The sequence below is a fragment of the Salvia hispanica genome, chromosome 3 (assembly GCF_029641045.1).
Source record: "Salvia hispanica isolate PSC_SH4W2 chromosome 3, Shi_PSC_v1, whole genome shotgun sequence".
In the NCBI taxonomy this organism is placed as follows: Eukaryota; Viridiplantae; Streptophyta; class Magnoliopsida; order Lamiales; family Lamiaceae; genus Salvia; species Salvia hispanica.
Genome location: NC_142694.1, coordinates 17,949,238 through 17,972,577, shown reverse-complemented (window position 1 = coordinate 17,972,577; position 23,340 = coordinate 17,949,238). Strand labels below are relative to the sequence as shown.

The window sequence follows — 23,340 nt, the reverse complement described above, 5'->3', positions numbered from 1 at the left end:
TGTCCTGACAGGAGCCCATCTCCCAAGGCCTCACACTTGTGCCTGAGAGATGGAAGCTCCCACACGCCAGTAATGGGATTCGAACCCAGCTCCTTGTAGCAATATCTGCTCCCCCTGAACCAACTGCGCTAAGCCCCTGCGGGTAAAAATGAAATTAAACAAATGAGGTTATTCTAATGGGTTGTCTGGCTAAGGCTATATGCACATCGATGACCCATTGAGGGGTCACACACTACCAACAAAAACTTAAATGCTTAAAATTCTACATATTCCCTTGCATACATGATACATGTGCAAAACACTTTCTTTCAAATTGAAATTCAACTATTTCAATCTGATTAGGGCAAATCACTATATACAGACTGATTGACTAAGACCAATCTCGTATCATATGTCAAATCTCATTTTTGGTGCAGAAAAATTTTTCAATCTGACTGCAAACTCAAACTCATTTTTGCAGTTTTCTACGGAACAACATTAAATATTTTAATGGAGTTACTGCAAAAATTTTATGAGACATTCTCAATGAAAGTGTAAAATTTGAGTTTGATGTAAATATATTTGAATTTGGTGTAAATAGTTAGAGATGATTTGAATTAGCAAACCCCAAAGTTTGACGCATGGTATTGACCTTAACTCACATGCAACCAAATACCATGTACTCCCTCCATCTCATACTAGATAGCACACATGGGGAATGGCACAGGATTTTAGGAGATGTTGTTTTGTGTATTAGATGGAGAGAGAAAATAGTGTATTTATATTAATGTGAGAGGGGGCTTTTTCCATAAAAGAAAATGTGACATTTTGTAGGACAAACTAAAAAAGAAAGTATGACATCTACTATGGGACGGAGGAAGTAGTATTCACATCCAATCATTTGTATATAACACGAAAATTTATCTATTTTTCTCATTCAGTTACAGTTTTTGACAATCACAATCGTTGAGAGCCTGCATTTTCAGAAACAGACTCTGGGAGTAAAGGTGAGGATCCATCACTACATTTACTGGGAGCAGGTGTATTTCTTCGTGACCTCGTCGTGGCTACAAGCAAACTCTCTTGTATCTTCTCATCATCTTCTCCATCTTTTTCCTCGTCTTCGTTTTTAAACACAGGATGGATGTAGGCACTCTGGAGATAACTCTTCAGATCCAGGTTCGGCTCTATTGCACGTTCCAGCGTGTCTTTCATCATTGCCTCCTGGGAACCAAAATGAAATGTGACGGTTTGAGGTTTAGATTCAATAGGAATTACTGTGTTAGCAAAAAATTGAAAGGATAACATGAGAGGAGTTTGTAACAGCAACCTGCAAAGGATATCTAACAAAAGCAGGTTCGTAACGGCCTTTGCAGAACAAATGGAACCAAATGGTCAACACTACAAGAGCGATGAGGAATGGCGTGAACTGGGAATTCCCTTTGGTACTCATCAATCCTATTAGCATAATCTGAGAAAAGACCAATGAATAGATTATACGTGCGTGGACATCCGGCCAAAATGACGCAGCACTTTCGTATTTTTGGTTGTATACATTTATGATCTGCAAAGCAAGAGATGCTTACATCAGTTCAGTTCAACTAAAACATGAAATAGAAGGAAGGGAGTAAAGCAAAACAAACCAGAAAATTAGACAAGGATCAAGTAAAGATTTATAAACATACCTGATGGCGAAATACGACATAAGCCAAAACAAAGAAAACCAATATGAACGGAAGGAAAATAGGGGTGACCACAGCATAGACAAGGCCTAGAAGAAAATATAATTGTAACCGTGGTTCGGCCATATGAAATTCGATGCTTCCTGGATCCATTGCCTCTTCTCTATCCTTTTCCGTCTTCACCAGGAAGAAATTTTTTAGGTGGAACAGTATCAGGGGTGTCAGTCTAAAGATTTCTCCGGCAACACCAGTCCATCCATCCACCATCACGTAAGTAATGAAAAATGTTGCTTTCATAGGGATCGCCACACCAATTATTCTAGTTATGCTGCAATTAGTTACCAAAACTTAGTAATGGAGCACATTCGTAAAATAGAAAAAAATATCCTTATAAGATATTCAGTTGTTTGACTATTTGCAGATCTATTAGTTACAAATTACTACCACTATCAATCAAGCATTACAAACTATGATCGGAAGTATGGAGACAACGAAGAGATAAAGATTCATCATTAAGTATTTGATAAGACAGACCCCTTATATAAACTAAGAATGATCTCATAATAATCGATGCTTGAAGAAATAATCATGTGTCATGGCAAATATATAAAAATTGTTGAAATTGGGAACCAAAGTAGTTTCACTAGCTCACATTTAAAGAAAACTGTGTATGCTTGAGTAACTTACTCATTTGCTGACTGTCGAAGAAAACTATCAAGTTGTTCAAATGCAGTTCCAGCAATTACACTCACAAGGAAGACGTTGATAAAGTTGAAGATATAATATCGGGAAGCAGATATCCTCTCCATAGCTGATATTGACAGCAAACCCTCCAATTTCGCAATCATAATCAGTATTGTTGGTAGAACAAGGAGGAAAATCTTTAAGGCAATACCAGGTAAAACTCCTTGTACTACAGACTTGATAAAGGGACTGCATGATTAAAAAAATCATTATGAATGAAAGATGGTTAGTAGACCATGAAAACTATACGCTGTGGCGCACATTGATAGTTGCTGATAAATCAAAGGTTAAGATAACACTTATTCAAATGAACCTACCTACATGGACCACTTATGACTCCAGAGAAGCACATACAACAACAATAAAAGGAAAATAAACGGGCAGAAGGGTTGCAAAAAATGTACTCATAAAGAAAGAGAGAAAGACAAAGATGTAAAAACTGGAAATACGTTCGCAGAGAAATAGGTTTGCCTGACTCTTAACAAAGAATTTAACAATAAACTTGGAAGTTCAATTTATTTACAAAAGAACAAGGTGTCGATATGTAAGCATATCAAACTCTCAGTGTTAATCTAGCAGATAGTAATTTAACATCGACAACAGTAATGTCATCCTAAATTTGCAGTCATTACTAGACAACAGTAGAGAATTAAAGTAATGATATATTATATGTTTAGCTGAGCTTATAAGCTCCTCAAAACACCCCCTAATGTCATCCTAAACTTGCAATCGTTAAATATGTTGGAGTCTGTAAAATGCCCAAAACAAATTTAGCAAAACACCCCCTAAGTTGGCAAAGCCAAGTCATCTTTGACTTTAATAAGAAACGATGAATGCATGGCCAGTTTTTGCACTCATCAGGATTCAGTACAAGTACAAGTTGACAAGCCAAGTCATCTTTCAAAGCTCAGAGACAATGGGAAGACTCTCTAATTTACCTTGAAGTGGAAGTTGTAATTATACATAGCACATGAACGGACAGCTTTACACCATACAATTTCCTAGTTCATGTTCTTTCACAGCTTTTTTTTTTATCATTTTTCAAAAATCATATAATACCATTTCCAGAAAGACCGACCATATACTGGGAAGGTTCCCAAAGTTATACAGTTATAACCAAAATCAACGGTGCAATTATTGGGCACCTCACTTCTTCACCAGTTATTGGGCAAAAAAGTTTCAGGATAAACAGAGATCAAAATGCATAGTAAAAGGAAATGGAATGGTAAGAAAAATAGACAAGAATAATAGGGGGAAATCAGTTATATGGAAGTAACATTCGACATAAATAAAGTTCAACACAGTCACAAGATAACTGGCATAAATACTTACACTTCAATTATCGGCTCGAGAAATGGTGCTCTTCTTTCAATACCCTCTATATTTGCCAGAGATTGCACAAAAGTCACAGGAATCACGAAGAAAAATGTGAGGAAGAAGAAAGCAACACTGACGATAAGCTTCCTAATAGTCAGTGAAACATAGGGGATAGCAAGATTATCCCAGTAGACATCACGTGGTTCCGAAGCCCAATCTGTTAACCACAGAGTTGGATTTCTAGATTGTTGTGTTTGAGCACAAACAGCAGCACCCCACCTAGTTTTAAAGGAAACAAATGCTGCTGGCATGATGCACTTAGGATCACTTTTTACCCTCTTCCGCTCTTCAGCTATCTGCATTTGTGTGTAATGTTTTAGTTATACAGAGATTATTAGTCCATCAAAATAAGAAATTAAGCTAAATCAGAAGCAAACCATCAGTGATTAAGGAACATGTAACCTAAACAGACAATCATCAAAATACAGATTAGCAAAGTCGCTTATACAAAATTAACACCACAAATAAGGCTTAGTTATATAAAAACAATATGTATATAATTTAAAAGGTTAATGTTTTAAAATTCTTATTAAGAATGTATGGAAGAAAAAAGCATTCGAGACTTGAGACTAATAAAAACAAACACTAAACAGATTCCTTAATACGTTTCAATCGTAATATGAAGGCAAAGCAGGCTATGTTAACATTTCTAAATCGGCAACGGTATGAATATTATTTAGCGTATCATTCCCGCTACCAAAAAAAATGGGATCACAATCTTTTTTGCAGGTTAGAGTGACGACCATTTCCAAATTTTAAACAAAACAACATATAAATTTTTGGGTGTCTCCTTACTTCCTTAGTTAACCTGTCAATTTCAGCTATCTGGTGATCAATAGCATCCACTTTCTCTCCCCAAAGGCCAAGAAAGCCAGTCTGCAAGTTTAGAAAGAAGTTAACAGTATCATTAACAAATCTAGAAATAATATGTACAAATTGCTAAGGAAATAGAACAGTTACTGTACATATAAAGTACCTTTGTCATTGGCCTTGATTTCTTTCTTTCAAATTTTAACTGGTAATAGTCAAGCCAATTTTTGTTACTTTTTTTCTCCTGTACCAGTTTCGCAAGCTTATTCGCATTGATTACAACCTGCAAAAATATCCTGACATAAGGAAAATATAAATGCATACAACATAGTAGCATATCCAAATTCCCGTCCAAATACGTGCCAGATATGGCAAAAAAACCAAGTAGCCCGACGAGGACACAATACTATGAGATGAACTTGTGCAAAAAAATTACATTAATTTATGTGGAGTATTATTTAAGCATTTGTTAATAAATTGTAAAAGATGGATTTCATCTTCACTCATTAAGCCTTTACCTAGTTGGAAAGAACAATTTTCACATAGGATGAACAATAGTAATTGCAGTGAAAGTGTTTTAGAACTTGGCACGAAGTCCAGAAATTTTGTCATAAAAGAGAATTTCCATAGAAACACAGTGTATACATCAAACTCACAGAGAATAAAAGTTATGTTGACGGTTGAGATTCAAAACAAAATTGTTTCTGACTTTATGCTGATAGTAGTAAATATATTAACTATCAGTCCTTAAATTTATTTGACATCAACAAAGATGCAGAAAGTAAAATTAAGAAACCTGATGAGTTAGATAGTGATCTGGATGGTTGACCAAGAAAAAATGCTCCACCGCTTCACTAACTGATTCATCTTGATCTGGTGGCACATTTCTCACGAGAACCTGAGAAGATATAAGTAATCATCATCCGTGAATTAAAAAAATAGGAGACAGGAGAGCTGTCCATAGCGTCAATACAGGATATCCTACACATGAATCTAAAGGAGTCAACTAATAGCTACTAAAGCTGTGAATGGGGAAAGGTAATACAAGCAAGGATTCATATGAAATTGGACCAAGCTTTCATGAAAATCACATTTGCCCATATTTCTAACAAGTTTGTAAATTGTATAATTGATGGTACGCGTTCAAAAGAGAAAAAGGAGAAAAAATACCTCAAGTTTGACACATTTTATATTTGTCATTATTACAGGCCTATGCCTTATATAGTGTATATCATGTAGTACCACAAGAGTATTGTCCTTCAAAATAGCAACAATAATCTCAGAAAACATAAGCCAAACTTTCCCTGATAATAATTATATGTCCCTTGTACCTAAAAACACTCTAATTTCAAGCTACACTCTGAATAAACAAATATCTAAGAGTTGCATCTTACAGTGAACTGATCAGGACGGCGTTTTTTAGAAGCAAGAAAGTGTAAACGCATTTCCGCAACTTTTGCATATTCATTCCGTAAACTATAGCAAGTCCAGAAACTAAATGCGTAGGCCATCACTATATGAGTCCAAAACCTGTAAATATCATACATTAGTCAGATGCCGAGCACAACCTTAAGAAAGTAAGAATCTGAGAAGTGCCTGACTGCTATATTACAAAGCTAAATAAATTAAAACAATGAACACCATTACTATGGTCCAAAATTACTAACGTGGTGAAAGGTAAAGACGTCAATTTATAGATGGTTCATGGTTGCCAGTTTCACCCTAAAGCTAGATGTGAAAATCTTCAGAAAAACACCACATATCGCTTAAGATAATTGGTTGTTGGAATAATATGCTTACTTTAGCCCAAACATTGTGGTTTCAGTCCTTATGAGGATTGCGATTTCAGTCCTTATATGAGGATTGTGATCCATATGGAACATTGCAGAAATTGCAGTATTTCAATAGAACTATAGAAGTACGTAGTTGACAGTAAACTAACCTTGGTGATCCATATGGAACATTTGAAATAGAAAGTTTGTCAATGTTACTGTACTCTAGCTTCTTACTTGCACCACCATTTTCCAAAGTGTTGTTTGTCCAGTTAATTGGCACGAGGATAGCCCATGAAAGTAAAGCAATTGGGACAAATATCTTAAGTCTGTGAAATCAATGTACATAATTAGCATGCAGAACAGAGATGAACCTCAAAGATTCATATCTTTGATAAATTAGTACTCCATAAAGATATTTATACTTCCTATCCCCACCTTTCGCGAATTTTTCAGAAGTACAAAAATAGTCAAAAATATCCTAGCGAACTCACTTGCAATTCTACCACCAGAGAAAGCCTATGGCACTAGAAAATTGTCATTTCACCACACCATACTCACTTGTATATAGATGAATCCTAAGTTCCCAGACATTGAAAATAAAGGACTATTTCATGCACCCGGAGGCTAGCTAAGTTGATAGAGGTGAAAACAAACAAGGGCCTGTGAGTCCGGTGTAGTAAGTTGAAGAAAATATTAGACAAGTAAACATACCCCAGCAAGTAAATCCGCAAATAGACAGCTGAATCCAGCCCTGCATGATCAATAAGTTGCAGTTCAGGCATTCTTAGAGCATCCGGCACCCAATTCAGAAACCTAATATATGATCTCCAGTCTAAATTTACGAATTTGGTCACAAATGAGCCTTGCTGTGAAGGACCGTTTCTCACACCCAAGAGATACCATTTGGGGAAATATACCCCGTCATTAATCGGCTGAAGGCGTAGAATAGCAAATGCAATTAGGAAAGCCACAGCAAAGAGAATGTTCAAGCCCGCTGCAACTCCTATATCCCCAAACGTAGCCATCTTTCAACCTCTACACAACTATTCAACTTCCTGCTAAAACCAAGAAATTGTGAGTAGACGAAGCGGAGACAATCATGTTACACATTACGATTCAAGTAATGCACTCAATCTTGAAAATCCAACATCTTAATATATGAAAGTTGTATTGAACAAACCAAGCCAAACACTAATAAGAATCAACCAACTCCGTTTTTCCTAACATAGAGTCCATAAAAACAGAAAATCATGTAGAACTTAGTATTCCGTGGCATTTCAACCAGTTACCTGTCACTATCAGAACCTAATTTTCTTCATAAACGCAAATCGGCACATTGAACCAACTTATGACAAAATCAACATATCAATCAAACCTTCAGAAACAACTAAAAACTTGCTCAAAAAAGAGGAAAGGCAAGCAGAGAAGCAATTGAACTTCCCCAATCATTTTTTTCACTGCGCATCAACAAATAAACAATTTCGACCGATAGTAACAAATACTTTTCAACCAAATCCCCCAACAATGACTGCATGACAGCTGAAAAATCACCAATAAACACATACCGATGGAGAATTGATGCTGCGTCGAAAATCCAAAATTCAAAAGCCTATTAATCACTTAAACTGTAACAAAGGAAGAATAAATATGTCAGTTCCAGAGCCAAATCAAAATTGAAGTAACTCTCTGTCACATAAATGATAAATCATCCACAAACCACCAGCATGTACTTACAGTTATTCTTCATAACCGAATTACACAGGAAGAGAGAGAGATACAGAGAGAGAGAGCAGCAACAAAACTGAGATTTTCTGGAATATTCTGAAGAAGCAAATTTCGGCAACTTCTTTTTTCCTCAATTTTAAAGAATTTATTTATTTTTAATGGCAGTGATTTGCTTCTTTTGTAGTGTTCTGCAACGATAAAGACTTGGGGAAAAGGAGAGCATGTTCTCGCAGTCCAAATAAAATTATTTAAGTTATAAACAATTGTATTTATATATGTGGCACACGTAGCGAATTTAATTATATTGTCTACAATTAGTCCACTAATTATTATTTTTTTCGTTTTGAAAATAACGAAAGAAATCTCTAATTATGAAATATAATTCCACAGGAAAGAAATCTGAAGCGAAAAATTAACAAAAATGCCTCAGAATATGATTTTTAGACAGCATTATTTATCAAAAAACTATTAGGATTCTTAATCTATACTTATTTATTACGGAGTACTTCTCTATTTTAATTAACTAAATGTTGTATCAATTAAAGTAATTTTTAATTGAATTATAAGTTGAAACACAAATAAATTAATAATAAACAACTATAACAACAATAATAGTAGTAGTACATTAATACAGTTTACTTATTATCAGTATTTTGACTACTTTTTGTAATTATCAAATTTCGGCAACTTTAAATACTCACAACACAAAGTTGAAAAAACCCGATAACAGATTATAGGGCCCACGTGCATGCATAAATAACGGCTACTTTTTAATATTCCGCCACCCATAGGAGTCGTGGCTAACGCACTTTTTCGCTGTAGCGTTACACAAACATAAAGCATCATTCATTGTAATGCTATTTTATTTTATTTTATTTTATTTTTATTTTTATGTTATCTCTTTTTAAATTACTCTATCTGTCTCGTCTCAGGTTTGAGTAATTATTTTTTCACTAATTTTGAAAAAAATGATAAAAAATAATTAGAATAGGGAGAGATTAATATAAGAAAAAGAATAACAAAGAGAAAAATCTTTTTTATATTATTCTTTCTTATTTTACTTTTCTCTATTTTAATTATTTATTAGTAGTATCATTTTTTTTAAATGACTGCGAAAAACTAAAATGACTCATTTTCAATTATCTTGAAATAAATTTTATTCCTTTTCGATTTTACGAAACGATTTCATTTTGCTTTAATCTTGGCAAATAAAATTCATTCTTGGTATCGTACAAATTTTGAATATAAAAAACTTAAAGAACATAAAAACAAATACGCAATTATTTAAATTGGAAAATTTTAAAAAAAAATTATTATTAGAACGCAAAAGATAGGATCCTTAAGTTTAAAATTAATAAATTATCTAAATTTTTTTTATTTTCTGGGCCATTTTTATTTATGTCTTCTAATTTTAGTTGGGACACCATAAATAAGAACGTTTTTAAAAGCGTTGTTGGTATAGTTAAAAATGCAATTTAGTGTAGTTAATTGTATTTATTAAAATATCCTTGCTAAGGACTCTAGCCATTTTATTTAGTTTTCATACATTTGAAGTGTTAATAGTAGGACTAGGAACACATAAGATAAGAACACATACATTTGAAGTGTTAATAGTAGGACTAGGAACACATAAGATAATTTGTTTTGTGTTTGATAGTGTCATTAAAATATTTAGAATGTACTAAATCATATATTGACTTTAAATAGTTCACATTCTTAATTAGCGTTTAGTAGTTAAATCAACTCTAGCCTCTTTTACGTGTGTGGTGCCGTGTGCATGTCGACAAAACTTTTCAATTAGCATTTAGAGGCTAGAGCTAATGAGTAATGACTACTTTCATATAGTTAGTTAATTAGGTTATGATACTCCACTTGATTAGTTCAAACTTTTATGCAACTACTTCACGTAGATTAATTTTAAATTATTAATGATATTTAACTGGCCTCCAGTGATCATTTGAACATTTGTTTTGATTGATATTACGAACGTGCTAGTAAAAAAACGTTGACCAAATTTAGCTAATTTTTATCGAACATAGGAAATATAGTAGTAATTAAGTAAAATCGTTAAAATATTATGAATGTGCTTTTTAAGAAAATAAAAAATGTTGACCAAATTTAGGAAATTTTGATCCAACTTAAGAAATATAATATTTTTTTAAAAATCGTTAAAATATAGTACTCAACTACTTTTTTAGTTGAGGAAAAATATGTGATACCAAATTAATGAAGTTTATTCAATCTAATCAAATATTATTCTATAATATACAAAGATAGACGGTGGGTAGTGATAAAATGCAAACTTATATATTGTACAAACTCAAAACTTCTCAATACAGTTTCAACGCAATTTTAACGCAGTGTAAAATTTCAAGATTTTAATGTCAACGCAGTATCAACACAATATCAATACAGCATCAATCATTGACTACCGATGAAATTATGTTGACATTTTCTTGTTGATGTTTTTTTGTGATCTGTTGACATTTTTCAATGGTCCAGATGTTGTGACAAATAGGGCAATTGTGAATCGAGAAACAAAAGAACGTAAATAGACACAGAATTTACGTGGTTCACCAACGTTGTGTTGGCTACGTCCACGGGCAAAAACGGAGAACAAATTGTATTATGACTGCAGTTGTCAGATACAGATTATGTGCTCTACTCCCATATATATAGGCACACATTAGACAGACTGGGCCTAAGAAACATAATCTTATCCCAATTAGGAAACCTAATCCTATACAAATTCAAGGCATACTAACAAATCTCCACCTTGACTTGAATTCTCCCTTGCAGACGCATCATCATAATACCAGACGAACAAACTTCTCCATTCTTGCTTCAGATTTGCCCTCCACGGGCAACTAACAGCTCATGACATTAAGCAAGTCCAAACAATGTTGGAACTTGCTCTGCGGGACTGACTTGGTGAACATATCAGCAGGATTATCAGCAGTACCTACTTTCTTCACCTCAATTCTCTTCTCATCTCTTAGAAAATGATACCTCACATCAATATGCTTAGTCCTTTCATGATGGACTTGATCCTTGGCTAAACAAATAGCGCTCTGACTGTCACATAACACAACAGCTTGATCTTGATGTAAACCAAGATCACCAACTAGCCCTTGCAACCATATTCCCTCTTTAGCAGCTTCTGTCAATGCCATATACTCTGCTTCAGTAGTAGACAAAGTAACTGCAGCCTGCAAAGTTGCTTTCCAACTAACAACAGAACCACTAAGAGTGAAAATATAACCGGTCATAGATCTTCTACTATCGACATCTCCAGCGTAGTTAGAATCAGAATAACCAGTCACTAAACAGTGAGTATCACCTCCATAAATGAGACCAACATCAGACGTACCTCTCCAGTAACGAAAAATCATCTTCACAGCCTGCCAGTGCTCCTTTCCAGGATTTCCCATGAACCTACTAACAACGCTGACAGCATGCGCTATATCTGGCCTAGTACAGACCATGGCGTACATCAAACTCCCTACTGCATTAGAGTACGGGACTCGAGACATGTACTCCTCCTCAACTTCGGATTTCGGTGCAAGATCAGATGACAAATGAATGTTTGTGGCACTTGGAGTATCAATAGCCTTAGATGCAGACATGCCAAATCTTGACAAAATCTTCTCAATGTAGCTCTTCTGTGACAGAGAAAGCTTTTTCTTTTCTCTATCTCTAGAAATCTCCATGCCCAGAATTTTCTTCGCAACACCCAAATCCTTCATATCAAACTCAACACTAAGCTGAGCTTTCAACTTCTGTACGTCAGACTTCGACTTCGCAGCTATGAGCATATCATCCACATATAGAACAAGATAGACCATAGAACCATCGTCAGCTTTGTTGTGATAGACACAACAATCATACGGACTCCTGCTGAATCCCAGCTTGATCATGTAACTGTCAAACCTCTTATACCACTGCCTCGGAGACTGCTTTAGTCCATACAAGGACTTCTTCAACTTGCACACATAATCCTCCTTGCCCGGAACCACAAATCCCTCTGGCTGAGACATGTAGATATCCTCCTCAAGCAATCCGTGCAGGAAAGCCGTCTTCACATCTAGTTTCTCAAGCTCCAAATCATAATGTGCAACTATCGCAAGTAACACTCTGATGGAAGTATGTCTGACCACTGGTGAGAATATCTCATTATAGTCAACCCCCTCCTTTTGCGTGAACCCTCTTGCAACTAGACGAGCCTTGTATCTAATGCCCTCATCTGGTGCAGTGTCTTCCTTCTTCTTGAAAATCCATTTGCAAGTAACAATCTTTCTCCCCTTAGGCCGTGGAACCAATTCCCAAGTTAGGTTCTTCAAATGTGATTCTATCTCTTCTTGCATTGCAGCGAGCCACTTGGCACGCTCACTGCCTGAAATAGCTTCCTTGTAGGTAGGTGGTTCATCTGCCGAAGGCTCATCTTCGACCTCATTGGCAACCTGCAATGCATATGTCATCATATCCTCAAAACCATACCTCAACGGAGGCTTCACATTTGTCCTCCTTGCTCTGTCAATAGCAATGCTTCTCTGACGAGCTTGTGGATGAACATCCGAACTAGAAGTATCGGCGACTTCAGCAGTAGTGTGTTGATCTTCTCCACCTTGGAGTTGTGATTCACTCACATCGTGAGTGACTTGCAGCTCCACCTGTTCATCAACACCATCCAAATCCTCTGTAGCAATAGACTTGACAGTAGAGTTAACATAGAATTTTCATCAAATACCACATTCCGACTGAGAATAATTCTACCCTCTGAAGATGATCAAATTCTGTACCCCTTAACTCCATCTCCATAACCAACAAATACTCCCTTCTTAGCTCTTGGCTCCAATTTACCTTCACTCACATGATAGTAAACAGTACTCCCAAAAACTCTCAACATAGAGTAATCTGCAGGTGAATCAGACCATACCTCGTACGGTGTCTTGCAGTCAATGCCAGTGTGAGGTCCACGGTTGATCAGATAACAAGCCGTGTTTACTGCCTCTGCCCAAAACTTCCTAGTCAAACCGGCTTGGAAGAGCATGCATCTTGCTCTCTCCAACAACGTCTGATTCATGCGTTCTGCCACACCATTATGCTGTGGTGTATGTCTAACGGTGTGATGGCGAACGATCCCTTCACTCCTACAAAACTCATCGAACTCAGACAAACAAAATTCCAGACCGTTATCTGTTCTCAATCGCTTGATCTTTTTCCCAGTCTGGTTTTCAATTAGAGTCTTCCACTCTTTGAACTTCTTGAATGCCTCACCTTTATGCTTCATCATAAACACCCAAGTCATTCTCGAGTAGTCATCAATCATTGACACAAAATACTTGTGTCCTCCAATAGACTCAACATGTGAGGGACCCCAACAATCCATATGAATGTAGTCAAGTGTCCCCTTCATTCGATGAACACCTTTCTTTGGAAACTTGCTGCGATGAAGCTTCCCCAACACACAGTGTTCGCAGAAATCAAGTTTCTGCACCTTATGGCCCAAAAGAAAATCACGATTCGACATGATTCTCATGCCACGTTCTCCCATATGACCGAGCCTCATATGCCACAGCTTGGTCATATCTTTGGTTGCAACCTCGGATGATGCAATATCAGCAGAATTTGCTACGATGGAACCTCTCAGAACATACAAGGTACCCCGTTTCAAAGCTGTCAGAACCACCTTCGAACCTTTCAAAATACGCATTACTCCACCTTCACCTTTGAAACTGAACCCCTTACTATCAAATGTACTCAGGGATATCAGATTCTTCGTCATCTGTGGAACATGCCTAACATCGTTCAAGGTGCAGAGTCCTAATCCTGATTGAGCCGATGCCAACAACCTTGCAGACAGCACTGTTGGCCATGGTAACATTGCCTCCATCTATCTGCTCATAAGTGTTGAAATACTCCCTGTGAGGACAGAGATGATATGACGCTCCAGAATCCAAAATCCACACATCATTACAGTGTGGCTGTTCATCCGCAACCAAGGCCAATTCTTCTTTCGAATTTGTGTCATCAGCTTCTGCCACAGTCGCAGAACCGTTAGCATCTTCCTTCTTGCCCAATTTCTTCTTTATCCTTGGACAATCAGCCTTCCAATGCCCTGGTTCTTTACAATATCTGCAGATGTCATCTGGCTTAGGGCCTTTAGGACCTTTTGAACCTTTTGAGTTCTGCTTCTTTTGTCCGAATTTCTTCTGTCCTTTACCCGTAACAGATAATCCCGATGGCAGATCTTCTGTGGCTGAACTCGTTGCCTGTTGGGGATCCTCTCTGATGTGGAGAGCAGATCGAACATCCTCCAACGAAAGAGTTTCCTTGCCAGTCATAAAAGACTCAACAAAACTTTCGTAAGATTCAGGCAGAGACACAAGAAAAATTAAAGCAGCATCCTCGTCTTCTACTTTAACTTCAACATTACGCAAATCTAGCAAAATTTTATTCAAATTTTCCAGATGATCCCGAAGGGGCGTACCTTCCTGCATGCGTAACCGAAACAAACGTTGCTTCAAGAGCAACTTGTTGGTTAGAGACTTCGTCATGTATAGACTCTCCAACTTCGCCCAAAGAGCAGCAGCCGTCTCCTGATCCGCAACTTCGATGATAACATCGTCAGACAGGCTCAATATGATGGTCGAGTGGGCTTTTTCGTCTAGGGTTGTCCACTCCTTATCATCCTCCGTAGCCTTCTTTGTTTTGAGCGGCTCCCACAAACCCTGCTGCTTCAGCAGAGATCGCATCTTGATCTGCCATAAACCAAAACTATTTCTCCCGGTGAATTTGTCAACCTTCACGTTCAGAGCAGACATCTCGATTTACCAGACAAAACCCTCGCAGCGGAATTCAAAACCCTAGTTCGAAAACCAAGGCTCTAGATACCAGTTTGTTGTGACAAATAGGGCAATTGTGAATCGAGAAACAAAAGAACGTAAATAGACACAGAATTTACGTGGTTCACCAACGTTATGTTGGCTACGTCCACGGGCAAAAATGGAGAACAAATGTATTATGACTGCAGTTGTCAGATACAGATTATGTGCTCTACTCCCATATATATAGGCACATATTAGACAGACTGGGCCTAAGAAACATAATCCTATCCCAATTAGGAAACCTAATCATATACAAATTCAAGGCATACTAACACCAGATCATAATTTTGAGTTTATACAATATTTAGAGTTTTCATCTGATCACGTTACTAGATACATCTCTAAATATCCAAGTTAGAGGAAAATGGTTAAAATTCATCACTATGTTTATTTTATATTTTAGAAACACGACACATAATATATTATGAAACTAAATTATTAAGATAGTATACTATACCAAATACTCTTCAAACACATGAACATACGCTACAACAACAAAAAAAAAATAGATAAAATATTTTTTTAATGCTATTAAGAATACTAATTTATGTACATAACAATACTTCAAACATTTTATAAAATATCCTTATTATTTGTATCCTAATTTAAACTAGGGACATAAATAAAAGCGACCTTAAAAATAAAAGATTATAAACTTATCATCAATTTAACATTTTTTTTCATTATTAATTATGATTATATTTAAAACACTTCAAATGTGAGTAATAACTCAATTTTTATATTTTTAGAAAATAAGTTTTTTATAGTGATACCAGCGTCAATAAAACTTAAATAAAAGACAAAATTTAAATTCTCAATCAAAACTTGGATTCTTCCACTTAAGAAATCTATATATATTCGTATCAAAGTGTGGAAATCATGTCGGCGAGGCCAGGTGGCGGTTTAGTGGGTCTCTAAAGATTCAATCAAGGGAGGCCAAAATCCAAATCCCTTTTGAAAAAACAGAATCGACACTCACAAATTAAAATAACCAATTGTTGACTCAATTACATACTCCTATTTACTAATTATTTATTTGTTTATGATTTCTTTTCGCCTATAATGTCGGCAATATAGAAATAATAGAATTAGTATAGTTGTAACGTTGGCCATAACGCGGATGCAACATGTGTGCATTCATTTACCTACTACTACGACTATACTATATTTATAAATAAGTTGTACAAGAAAAATCTAGGTCGGCAAAAGTTTTTTCAATCATGTCGTGAGCAAAATGATTTGATACTTTGACAAAATACTTTTTAGATTCAATAACAGAAAACTCCCATTTTTTCAACTGAAAATATAGTGAATCATAGTACCATCATAAAATATATAGATTCTACTTATTTTATGAGTAAAATTAGATTGAAATAAATAGACAAACTTCTGGTCGCCGTGTAATGAAATAGTAAAATTTTCAATTATGAAATCTTTTTCGTGTCTTAGTAACCCAAATTAATATTCCAAATTTATTGTTTGATTCACATCCACTGTATTTTTGTTGAAATTCTGTGGAGAGAGACGTTTGCAACGTGAATTTATTAAGAAAGCATGGGTTAGAATGGGTGATACATAAATGGGGATAAGAAGTAGGATTGGCGTTGTCATATTCATATGATCATATCTACTAAGTCAATACTAATACAGGAGTATGTTATTTTTATTGAATAGTTTGAAGGTAAAATTAGAGGCAACGTTTGTTATCTAGTATTGAGATAGAGAGATAAAATTGCGTTTATTATATATAAATGAGAGTAATTTCAATTTCAAACTCTTTTAATCTATAATTTCAAACTCAGAGAGATGAAGATTGCGTTTATTACATTTATAGATAATAGATCTGAGAGTTATTTTCATTTCAAACTCTATAATTTCGAGTATTGGATAGAGAGATGAGATTGTGTTTAAAACATTTAACTAGTATTTCAATTCCTGACTCTATTAATATATAATTTCTGGTATTGGATAGAAAGATAAGATTGTGTTTATTACATGTAAATAAGAGTAATTTCAATTTCAAACTCCGGCATTGGGATAGAGAAATAAGATTATGTTTATTACATGTAATTAACAGTAAATTCAGTTTCAACTCTTTTAATCTATGGTTAGGATACAAAGATTAGATTGTGTTTATTACATGTAATTGAGAGTAATTTCAACTCTTTTAATCTATTGCTTGAATTTTAGTCAAAATAAATATTTAAAATTCTAAATGCATACTCCTTTCGTTCCATAGTAATGGAGGCGTTTCTTTTAGAGAGATTAAGAAAAATTGTGTTAGGTGAGTTAAGTAAAGAGAGAATAAAATTGAAAATGAAAAAAGTAGGGAGATGAAAAGAAAAAAAAGTAAGAGAAAGTAAAGTAGATGTGGAAAAATGTGTATAACACATATTGCATCGCACCCACACACACGGTACACATATACAAACATGCATATCACACACAAAATACATAGATAATACAATGCGCACACACACATATCAAACACATAAAGCATGCATTCACACAAAACAACTCAAAATATATGGAAAAATAAAATAAAAATTGTGCACAATAAAAATTAAAAAAATAAACTAAAAATAATACTTTGCTTTAGTTTATTTTACGTATTATACAAAGAATTGAAAATATAATATTTTATGAATTATTAAAAATAGAATTAAATTAAAATATTACAGATTCAAACTCGGTTGAACAAAATTCCAATTTCAACGCAATTTTAATTACATGATATCTAAAGATACCGTACCTTGATGATAATTGGGCTAATACTTTTCCTAATTAATGACAAAATTTATCATTTCAAATTCAAAGTAGAGTAAAATAATTTACCAATAGGAAGGGGACCTTGTCCCCATTTATATGGATCTGACCTAGAGGAGAGATGGTTGCTTCACGTGCTTGCGAATGTTAATTCACCATCTCATTTTTTGCATATAATTTTGCAAATTAATAGTCCTTCATAAATTTAAAGATTGTGTCACATAGACTCGAATTCAAAATATTCGAAGTCTTTCTTTCAAAGTTAAATTGTTATTCAAATTTTATGATCAAATACTGAGACATGCTAGATTTTTTCACCACAAAAGGAAATATGTATATGAAGAAGTTTACCTTTGTTACAATTATTTTCTACTTATATAATGCGGAATTGGCTAAGTCGATTTTTGTAATTAACCTAGTGAGGCATCCCATCAATATACTTACATGCCCCAATTACGAAATGCAAAAAATTATTAGAAAATTGGAGTTGCAACATTTGAAGCCAAAGCAAACTGAATTGAATTTTTATGTCAGTTCCAATGAAGAACACTAGCTTTATGGTTTTTTTAGGATTCGTTGGATCGAGTAATGTTGATTGAAATTTATCCAACTTAAATAACTAAATCGAAAAGTATGAGATACAGTACTATATTATTGTGTTATCTTTTCATTAATACCCTTTGAAGGATAAGCCAAACATGGGAGAAACTATAACGATAGATAAAGATATAAATTTCGATTAAATTTAAAGTAATTAATCATAAAACAAGTACTAGTAGTTTATTTATTCATCGTAGGATGTTCATATATATAATTGAATTAAATAATAACCTTCTTTTTGGTGCGAGTGAAACAAGAAACCGTAGTTGTCGATGACATTGAGATTCATATTCACCATACCCAATATATAAATATATTATTTCTTAGATAAAAAGACGCAAATTGCGTTTAGTTGATTGTTTAATACACATTATTGACCATTTTATATTACATTTAATCACGTCATTTGGGGGGAAAAGTTCACATGGTAATTGGTCCTCCACAACGAAAAGCCACGTATGTTTGCGTGCACTACTTATAAAATGAAATATTACGGCATGTACATTTAATTTCTTTTATATTTATTCTGTGCATACAAATACTCTTATTTATGGACAATATAAATTTTAATGTATAGTTACTAAAAATTGAAGAGAGAAGAAAAAGAAAAGAAAATGATGAAAATGTTTATTGAATAGAAATTAGACTAATTTTAGTGAGAAGTATTTAGGATGAATTTAAATATTTATTCCGTTCTAAAAAAATTGCTATAACTTTTTTGTTTTATCTAGAAAACAAATATTTGTAATTTTTCATTTAGAATCCATACAACCATCATTTTATTACTCCCTCCGTCCACAAAAATTCGTCCCGATTTGACTGGGCACGGGTTTTAAGAAATGTAATGGAAAGTGAGTTGAAAAAGTTAGTTAATTGTGGGTCCTACTTTTAAAGTATTAGTTTTATAATAAAATGTGAGTAGGAATGAGTTAGTGGAATATGGGATCCACTACCAAAAATGGTAAAAGTGAAATGGGACAAATTTTGGGAGACGGACGGAAATGGAAAATTGGGACAAATTTTCGTAGACGGAGGGAGTAATATTTGTATCGTAGTGTTGATGCGACATTTTTTTGTGGATGAGAGTATTATTTTTGTGCATATATTTTTATTTTATCTATTTTGGGCTTTCTTGTGTAACAAAGGTCTTGTTGGGCTCGACCTAAATTGGGTATGATAGGCTGATAGCTTATTGTAATAGGTAATAAAGTCTTAACTGATTTTGTTATTGGGCTCGATCGATACATACTACTATAATATAAGTATTTAAATTTAGTTAAGACTATATGTAATGTTTTGTTTGATTTGATTTGATTTTATTTTATTTAATATAGAATATATCTTTGTAGGTCTATGAACATAATAGAATATATGTATTTAAATTTAGTTAACAGTATATGTAATGTTTTGTTTGATTTTATTTTATTTATTTAGTATAGAATATATCTTTGTAGGTCTATGAACATGTGTAGACATGAAGAAATTATTTTCCAACTTATTTTGTCTATATTCTCCACTTGTCTCACGCTAATATGCTCCTCTCTCTATCAAAAGCTTCTCAATCTTTCTCCAACTAAAAACCAGGCCTTATCATTACTACCAGTAATGCCTCAAAACCCCATCTACCAATTAATAAATAATCAAATGCATTAATTGTATGTGAATACACAAACTATAGTAATTCACATGCTTATGAGTTAATTATACGTGAATACATAAATTATCGTCAAATTTCACTTTATAACCAAGTAAAAAATCATAATTACAGACCACATAAACTTTATGCCTTTTGGAACTCATCATATTTCTAAATTTCATTGAGTTCTATGAACAATTGTAAACAGGTATTGTAAAACTTTTGTTGATACTAATAGAAGGTTTTGATCACAAAAGCTATCAATTTACCTCATGGTACAACGTGGATACACTAGCAACTAAATTAGATTGCAGCATATAAAAAGTCTTGCAGAGCAAGTCTACAATTTACACAGATTAACCTGTTTAGGAAGCATGACCTACATAGTTGCATAGTATATGCTCTGCTAGGTCATTATTTACAGATAACCACAAACCAAAGCAGGGGGAGAGTTCTCGACCTCGACCTATACAACAATGTTTAAGAGATCAGCAGAATGCATAGTGGTCTTACTTCCTCTGGCGCTTAGTCTCTGCCTGCACGAGGATGAAAAATAGATCGGATGAAACTATGGTGGCACAAATACAATACATGTATTCGAGGATCGGCAAAGGTGTTTTGTACGATTACTTAAACAAGATAGGTGAGGTCGAAACACTAAATAGGTTTGCCTAAAAAACAAGCATGCTTACTTTGCCATTTGTAAGTGAGTTTTGTTGGGGCTTTTTTGCGTCTTCGTCAGATCCATGTTCGGAGCAAATAAAGTGATCCAATTGCTTTGCCTCTTCCACTGTCAAGTCTACACAAGCAGGATGGTACCTACAAAAGGATCACACTACATGAAGAAAAACGTCATGATAAAATCATTAAACCCACGATAATTTGAGTGCTTCCTCAGGGGAAGGGACATGACAAATAACGAAAATTCCATATTGCTCAGAATATCTCGATAAGGGCAACAACATTTCAGATGCACCAAACACAAGTAGGTGCCTGTCCTGATTCATCCACTCACCAAGTCACCCCGTACCATAAAAACATACTATTGAGATCTAAATCAACAAGTACAGGGATAGTATAGGCTGGTGCAAAGAAATTCTCCATATCTTAGGATGAGAGTATGAGAGCAAATTGCACATCTGGCAGTTATACAGACGAAGAGCACAATACAACAAGAGAAGAATGTGAGAATAATTGACGTGCTTCATATGAAGATAGGACCAAGAAATAAGGAATCATGTAGACAACTAAGAGCAATTCTCCCTAGGCAGTAGATTAGTTGTTTATGAATGATTAAAAGAGGATAAAGAGCTTTCTCAGCATATTATATCAGCTTAATGACTACAAGATGACTGGGTAAAATAATGATCAAAAGGAGAAGGTACTTCAAACAAAAGACATGAGCTTTCACACACCAGTCTTTGCATTCATCGCATTGTATCATCAGGTCATCAGGATTGTAGGGCATCTCACATTTGCAATACCTTCAAAACACAATCACATGAAAACAATTTAGTGTCTCCAGAAGACATAAGATAGAGCAACATAATTCATCATTATTAGCCAAAAGCACACAATATAAAATGCACCACTCACACTGCCACACGGTCTGGCAGAAAAGCTCCAGTCGAAGGCTTATATTCAAAGCGGCAATAGTAATCCTCAGGACCAACATTCTCCAGCTTAGTATAGTTCTTGAAAGTGTGAACAACGCATTTTCCCTCAATTGTGTGAGCACTCTGCATGTCATGGTGATCTGACAAGAACAACTCCTTGGCTCCATGGAACTGTCTTCTTCCCCCAACGGCTTCCTCTGGCCGGTAGTACCACCTCACCCGCACTTTCATATTGTTACGGTTATCAGCCTCGATCTTCTCCACCCGTGCCACATAAGGCGCAGTGTTACTCTCTGATGGCCGCATCAAGACACAATCTCCAGCTGAATTCCCACTCAAACACAATCAAAAAACTAAATTTAGACACTTAAATGTCCACAGACATCCATATAGTGTGTGAATAGCAGAAGCCCAATTTCATGGCTAAAACAAAAACAATAAACAGAAACTTGTCCTACATTGAAGAAAATGCCAATTCACCTAAAAATCTTAACCAATTTATTCCTTGATACTAGAATATACGTGCAACATTTATGCACGTAATCTCATAATTAGGAATATTCACGCAACTACATCAAAGATTTGTTTGCTATCAAAATAAAAATAAAAGAAAAAGGAAAAAAAAATGTATAGAATCCAGAAACATGCATGCAAAATACGAGTTCCCCACTGCAATGCTACATTTCCACCATTAATCACAATGAAACAAGAAAACCTAATTCCGCAGCAGCACTCTCAAAGCAAAACAGCAAGAGTTTACATCTCTCGATATACCTTTCACGATTTTGTTGGTGCCTCTAATTGTGTAGGAATCCGCATCTCTCTTCCCAGGTCTTGTTTTCGCCATGGATGGTCCACTAAAAGAAACTACTCTCTCAATCTAACTCCCTCCCTCCCTCGAGAAACAGCAATCTTCCTCTCGAAGATTTCAGAAACGCCGGTGAAATGTATTCTGTCAAAACATAGAGAAATCAAAAGCACATTTAAATGGAGGCTGAATCGGAAATGGAATTACGTAAACCCTAGAACTACTTTTGGGGGTAAAATTTTGTGGTAAAAAAAAACCTAATCGAACTACGGTTTGTCCGTATTCATATGGTATTTATTGAGTGTTTAAGTTTAAGAAAGAATTAAGAACACTAATCCTGATTTAAGTGCTGCTAATCAGATCCCGCTGCAGTCATTATTAATGATGCAGTTAGCAGTACTACCTACTGCCAATGGAAGAGGAGGGGACCTGCCTTTTGAAATTATAATCCATTAATTTCTTCATGAAAATCAAATCAGAAAAGAAAAATAACTTGGGATATTTTCCTTGGGAATTAATATTACTCAATATGACTATACAAGTGGTATTACTTAGTAGTAGTGTTTATTTAAATGGTTGCCAAATAAGCATGATTTTTATAAATAGTTAAACTTTGGAAATTAATATGGCATCACCTAGAAAAAGAATTTGCTAGAAACCAGAACAGAACAAACACGTTTGACAAAAAAAATCTGGATATTGGGATGAGACTAGGGAGGTGGCATAATTGATGTGCAATATTTACTACATTTAATACTAGTATTATTTTAGTATGAAAACTCCCAGCTGTAAAGTTCAAATTATAAATAGAGATATTGAAAATGAAATTTCCATGTCCTTTAGCGACTAATAAGAGAATTATTTGACTCTTTTGTTGAATAGGTTAAGTATTTTTTGTCTCATTTATGATGACTTTTTTATATATTTTGAACGTA

General features: G+C 34.7%; 2 protein-coding genes across 4 annotated transcripts; both read right to left on the bottom strand.

The window, feature by feature from the left end:
* Positions 1-820: 820 nt before the first annotated feature.
* LOC125213688 (hyperosmolality-gated Ca2+ permeable channel 1.2-like) lies at positions 821-8,256 on the bottom strand. Of its 2 annotated transcripts, none has more exons than XM_089068075.1 (13): positions 8,102-8,256; positions 7,933-7,992; positions 7,079-7,425; positions 6,535-6,693; positions 5,987-6,122; positions 5,389-5,490; positions 4,759-4,875; positions 4,578-4,658; positions 3,738-4,078; positions 2,349-2,594; positions 1,665-1,989; positions 1,310-1,543; positions 821-1,203 (listed from the first exon to the last, which is right to left on the bottom strand). In XM_089068075.1, the coding sequence occupies exons 3-13, from the start codon at positions 7,390-7,392 to the stop codon at positions 937-939; spliced, it is 2,322 nt and encodes a 773-aa protein (XP_088924201.1). In that variant the 5' UTR covers positions 7,393-7,425; positions 7,933-7,992; positions 8,102-8,256; the 3' UTR covers positions 821-936. The 2 variants fall into 2 exon arrangements, with proteins under 2 accessions (XP_088924201.1, XP_047970317.1); XM_048114360.2 differs by having other exon boundaries at positions 7,079-7,422; positions 8,102-8,255.
* A 12,012-nt stretch (positions 8,257-20,268) lies between these two features.
* On the bottom strand, positions 20,269-22,800 carry LOC125211556 (chromatin remodeling protein EBS-like). 2 transcript variants are annotated; one of them, XM_089066955.1, is made up of 6 exons: positions 22,663-22,681; positions 22,372-22,549; positions 21,578-21,920; positions 21,397-21,465; positions 20,674-20,800; positions 20,269-20,517 (listed from the first exon to the last, which is right to left on the bottom strand). In XM_089066955.1, the coding sequence occupies exons 2-6, from the start codon at positions 22,442-22,444 to the stop codon at positions 20,491-20,493; spliced, it is 639 nt and encodes a 212-aa protein (XP_088923081.1). In that variant the 5' UTR covers positions 22,445-22,549; positions 22,663-22,681; the 3' UTR covers positions 20,269-20,490. The 2 variants fall into 2 exon arrangements, with proteins under 2 accessions (XP_088923081.1, XP_047967368.1); XM_048111411.2 differs by having other exon boundaries at positions 21,578-21,931; positions 22,372-22,800.
* Between the last annotated feature and the right edge of the window lie 540 nt (positions 22,801-23,340).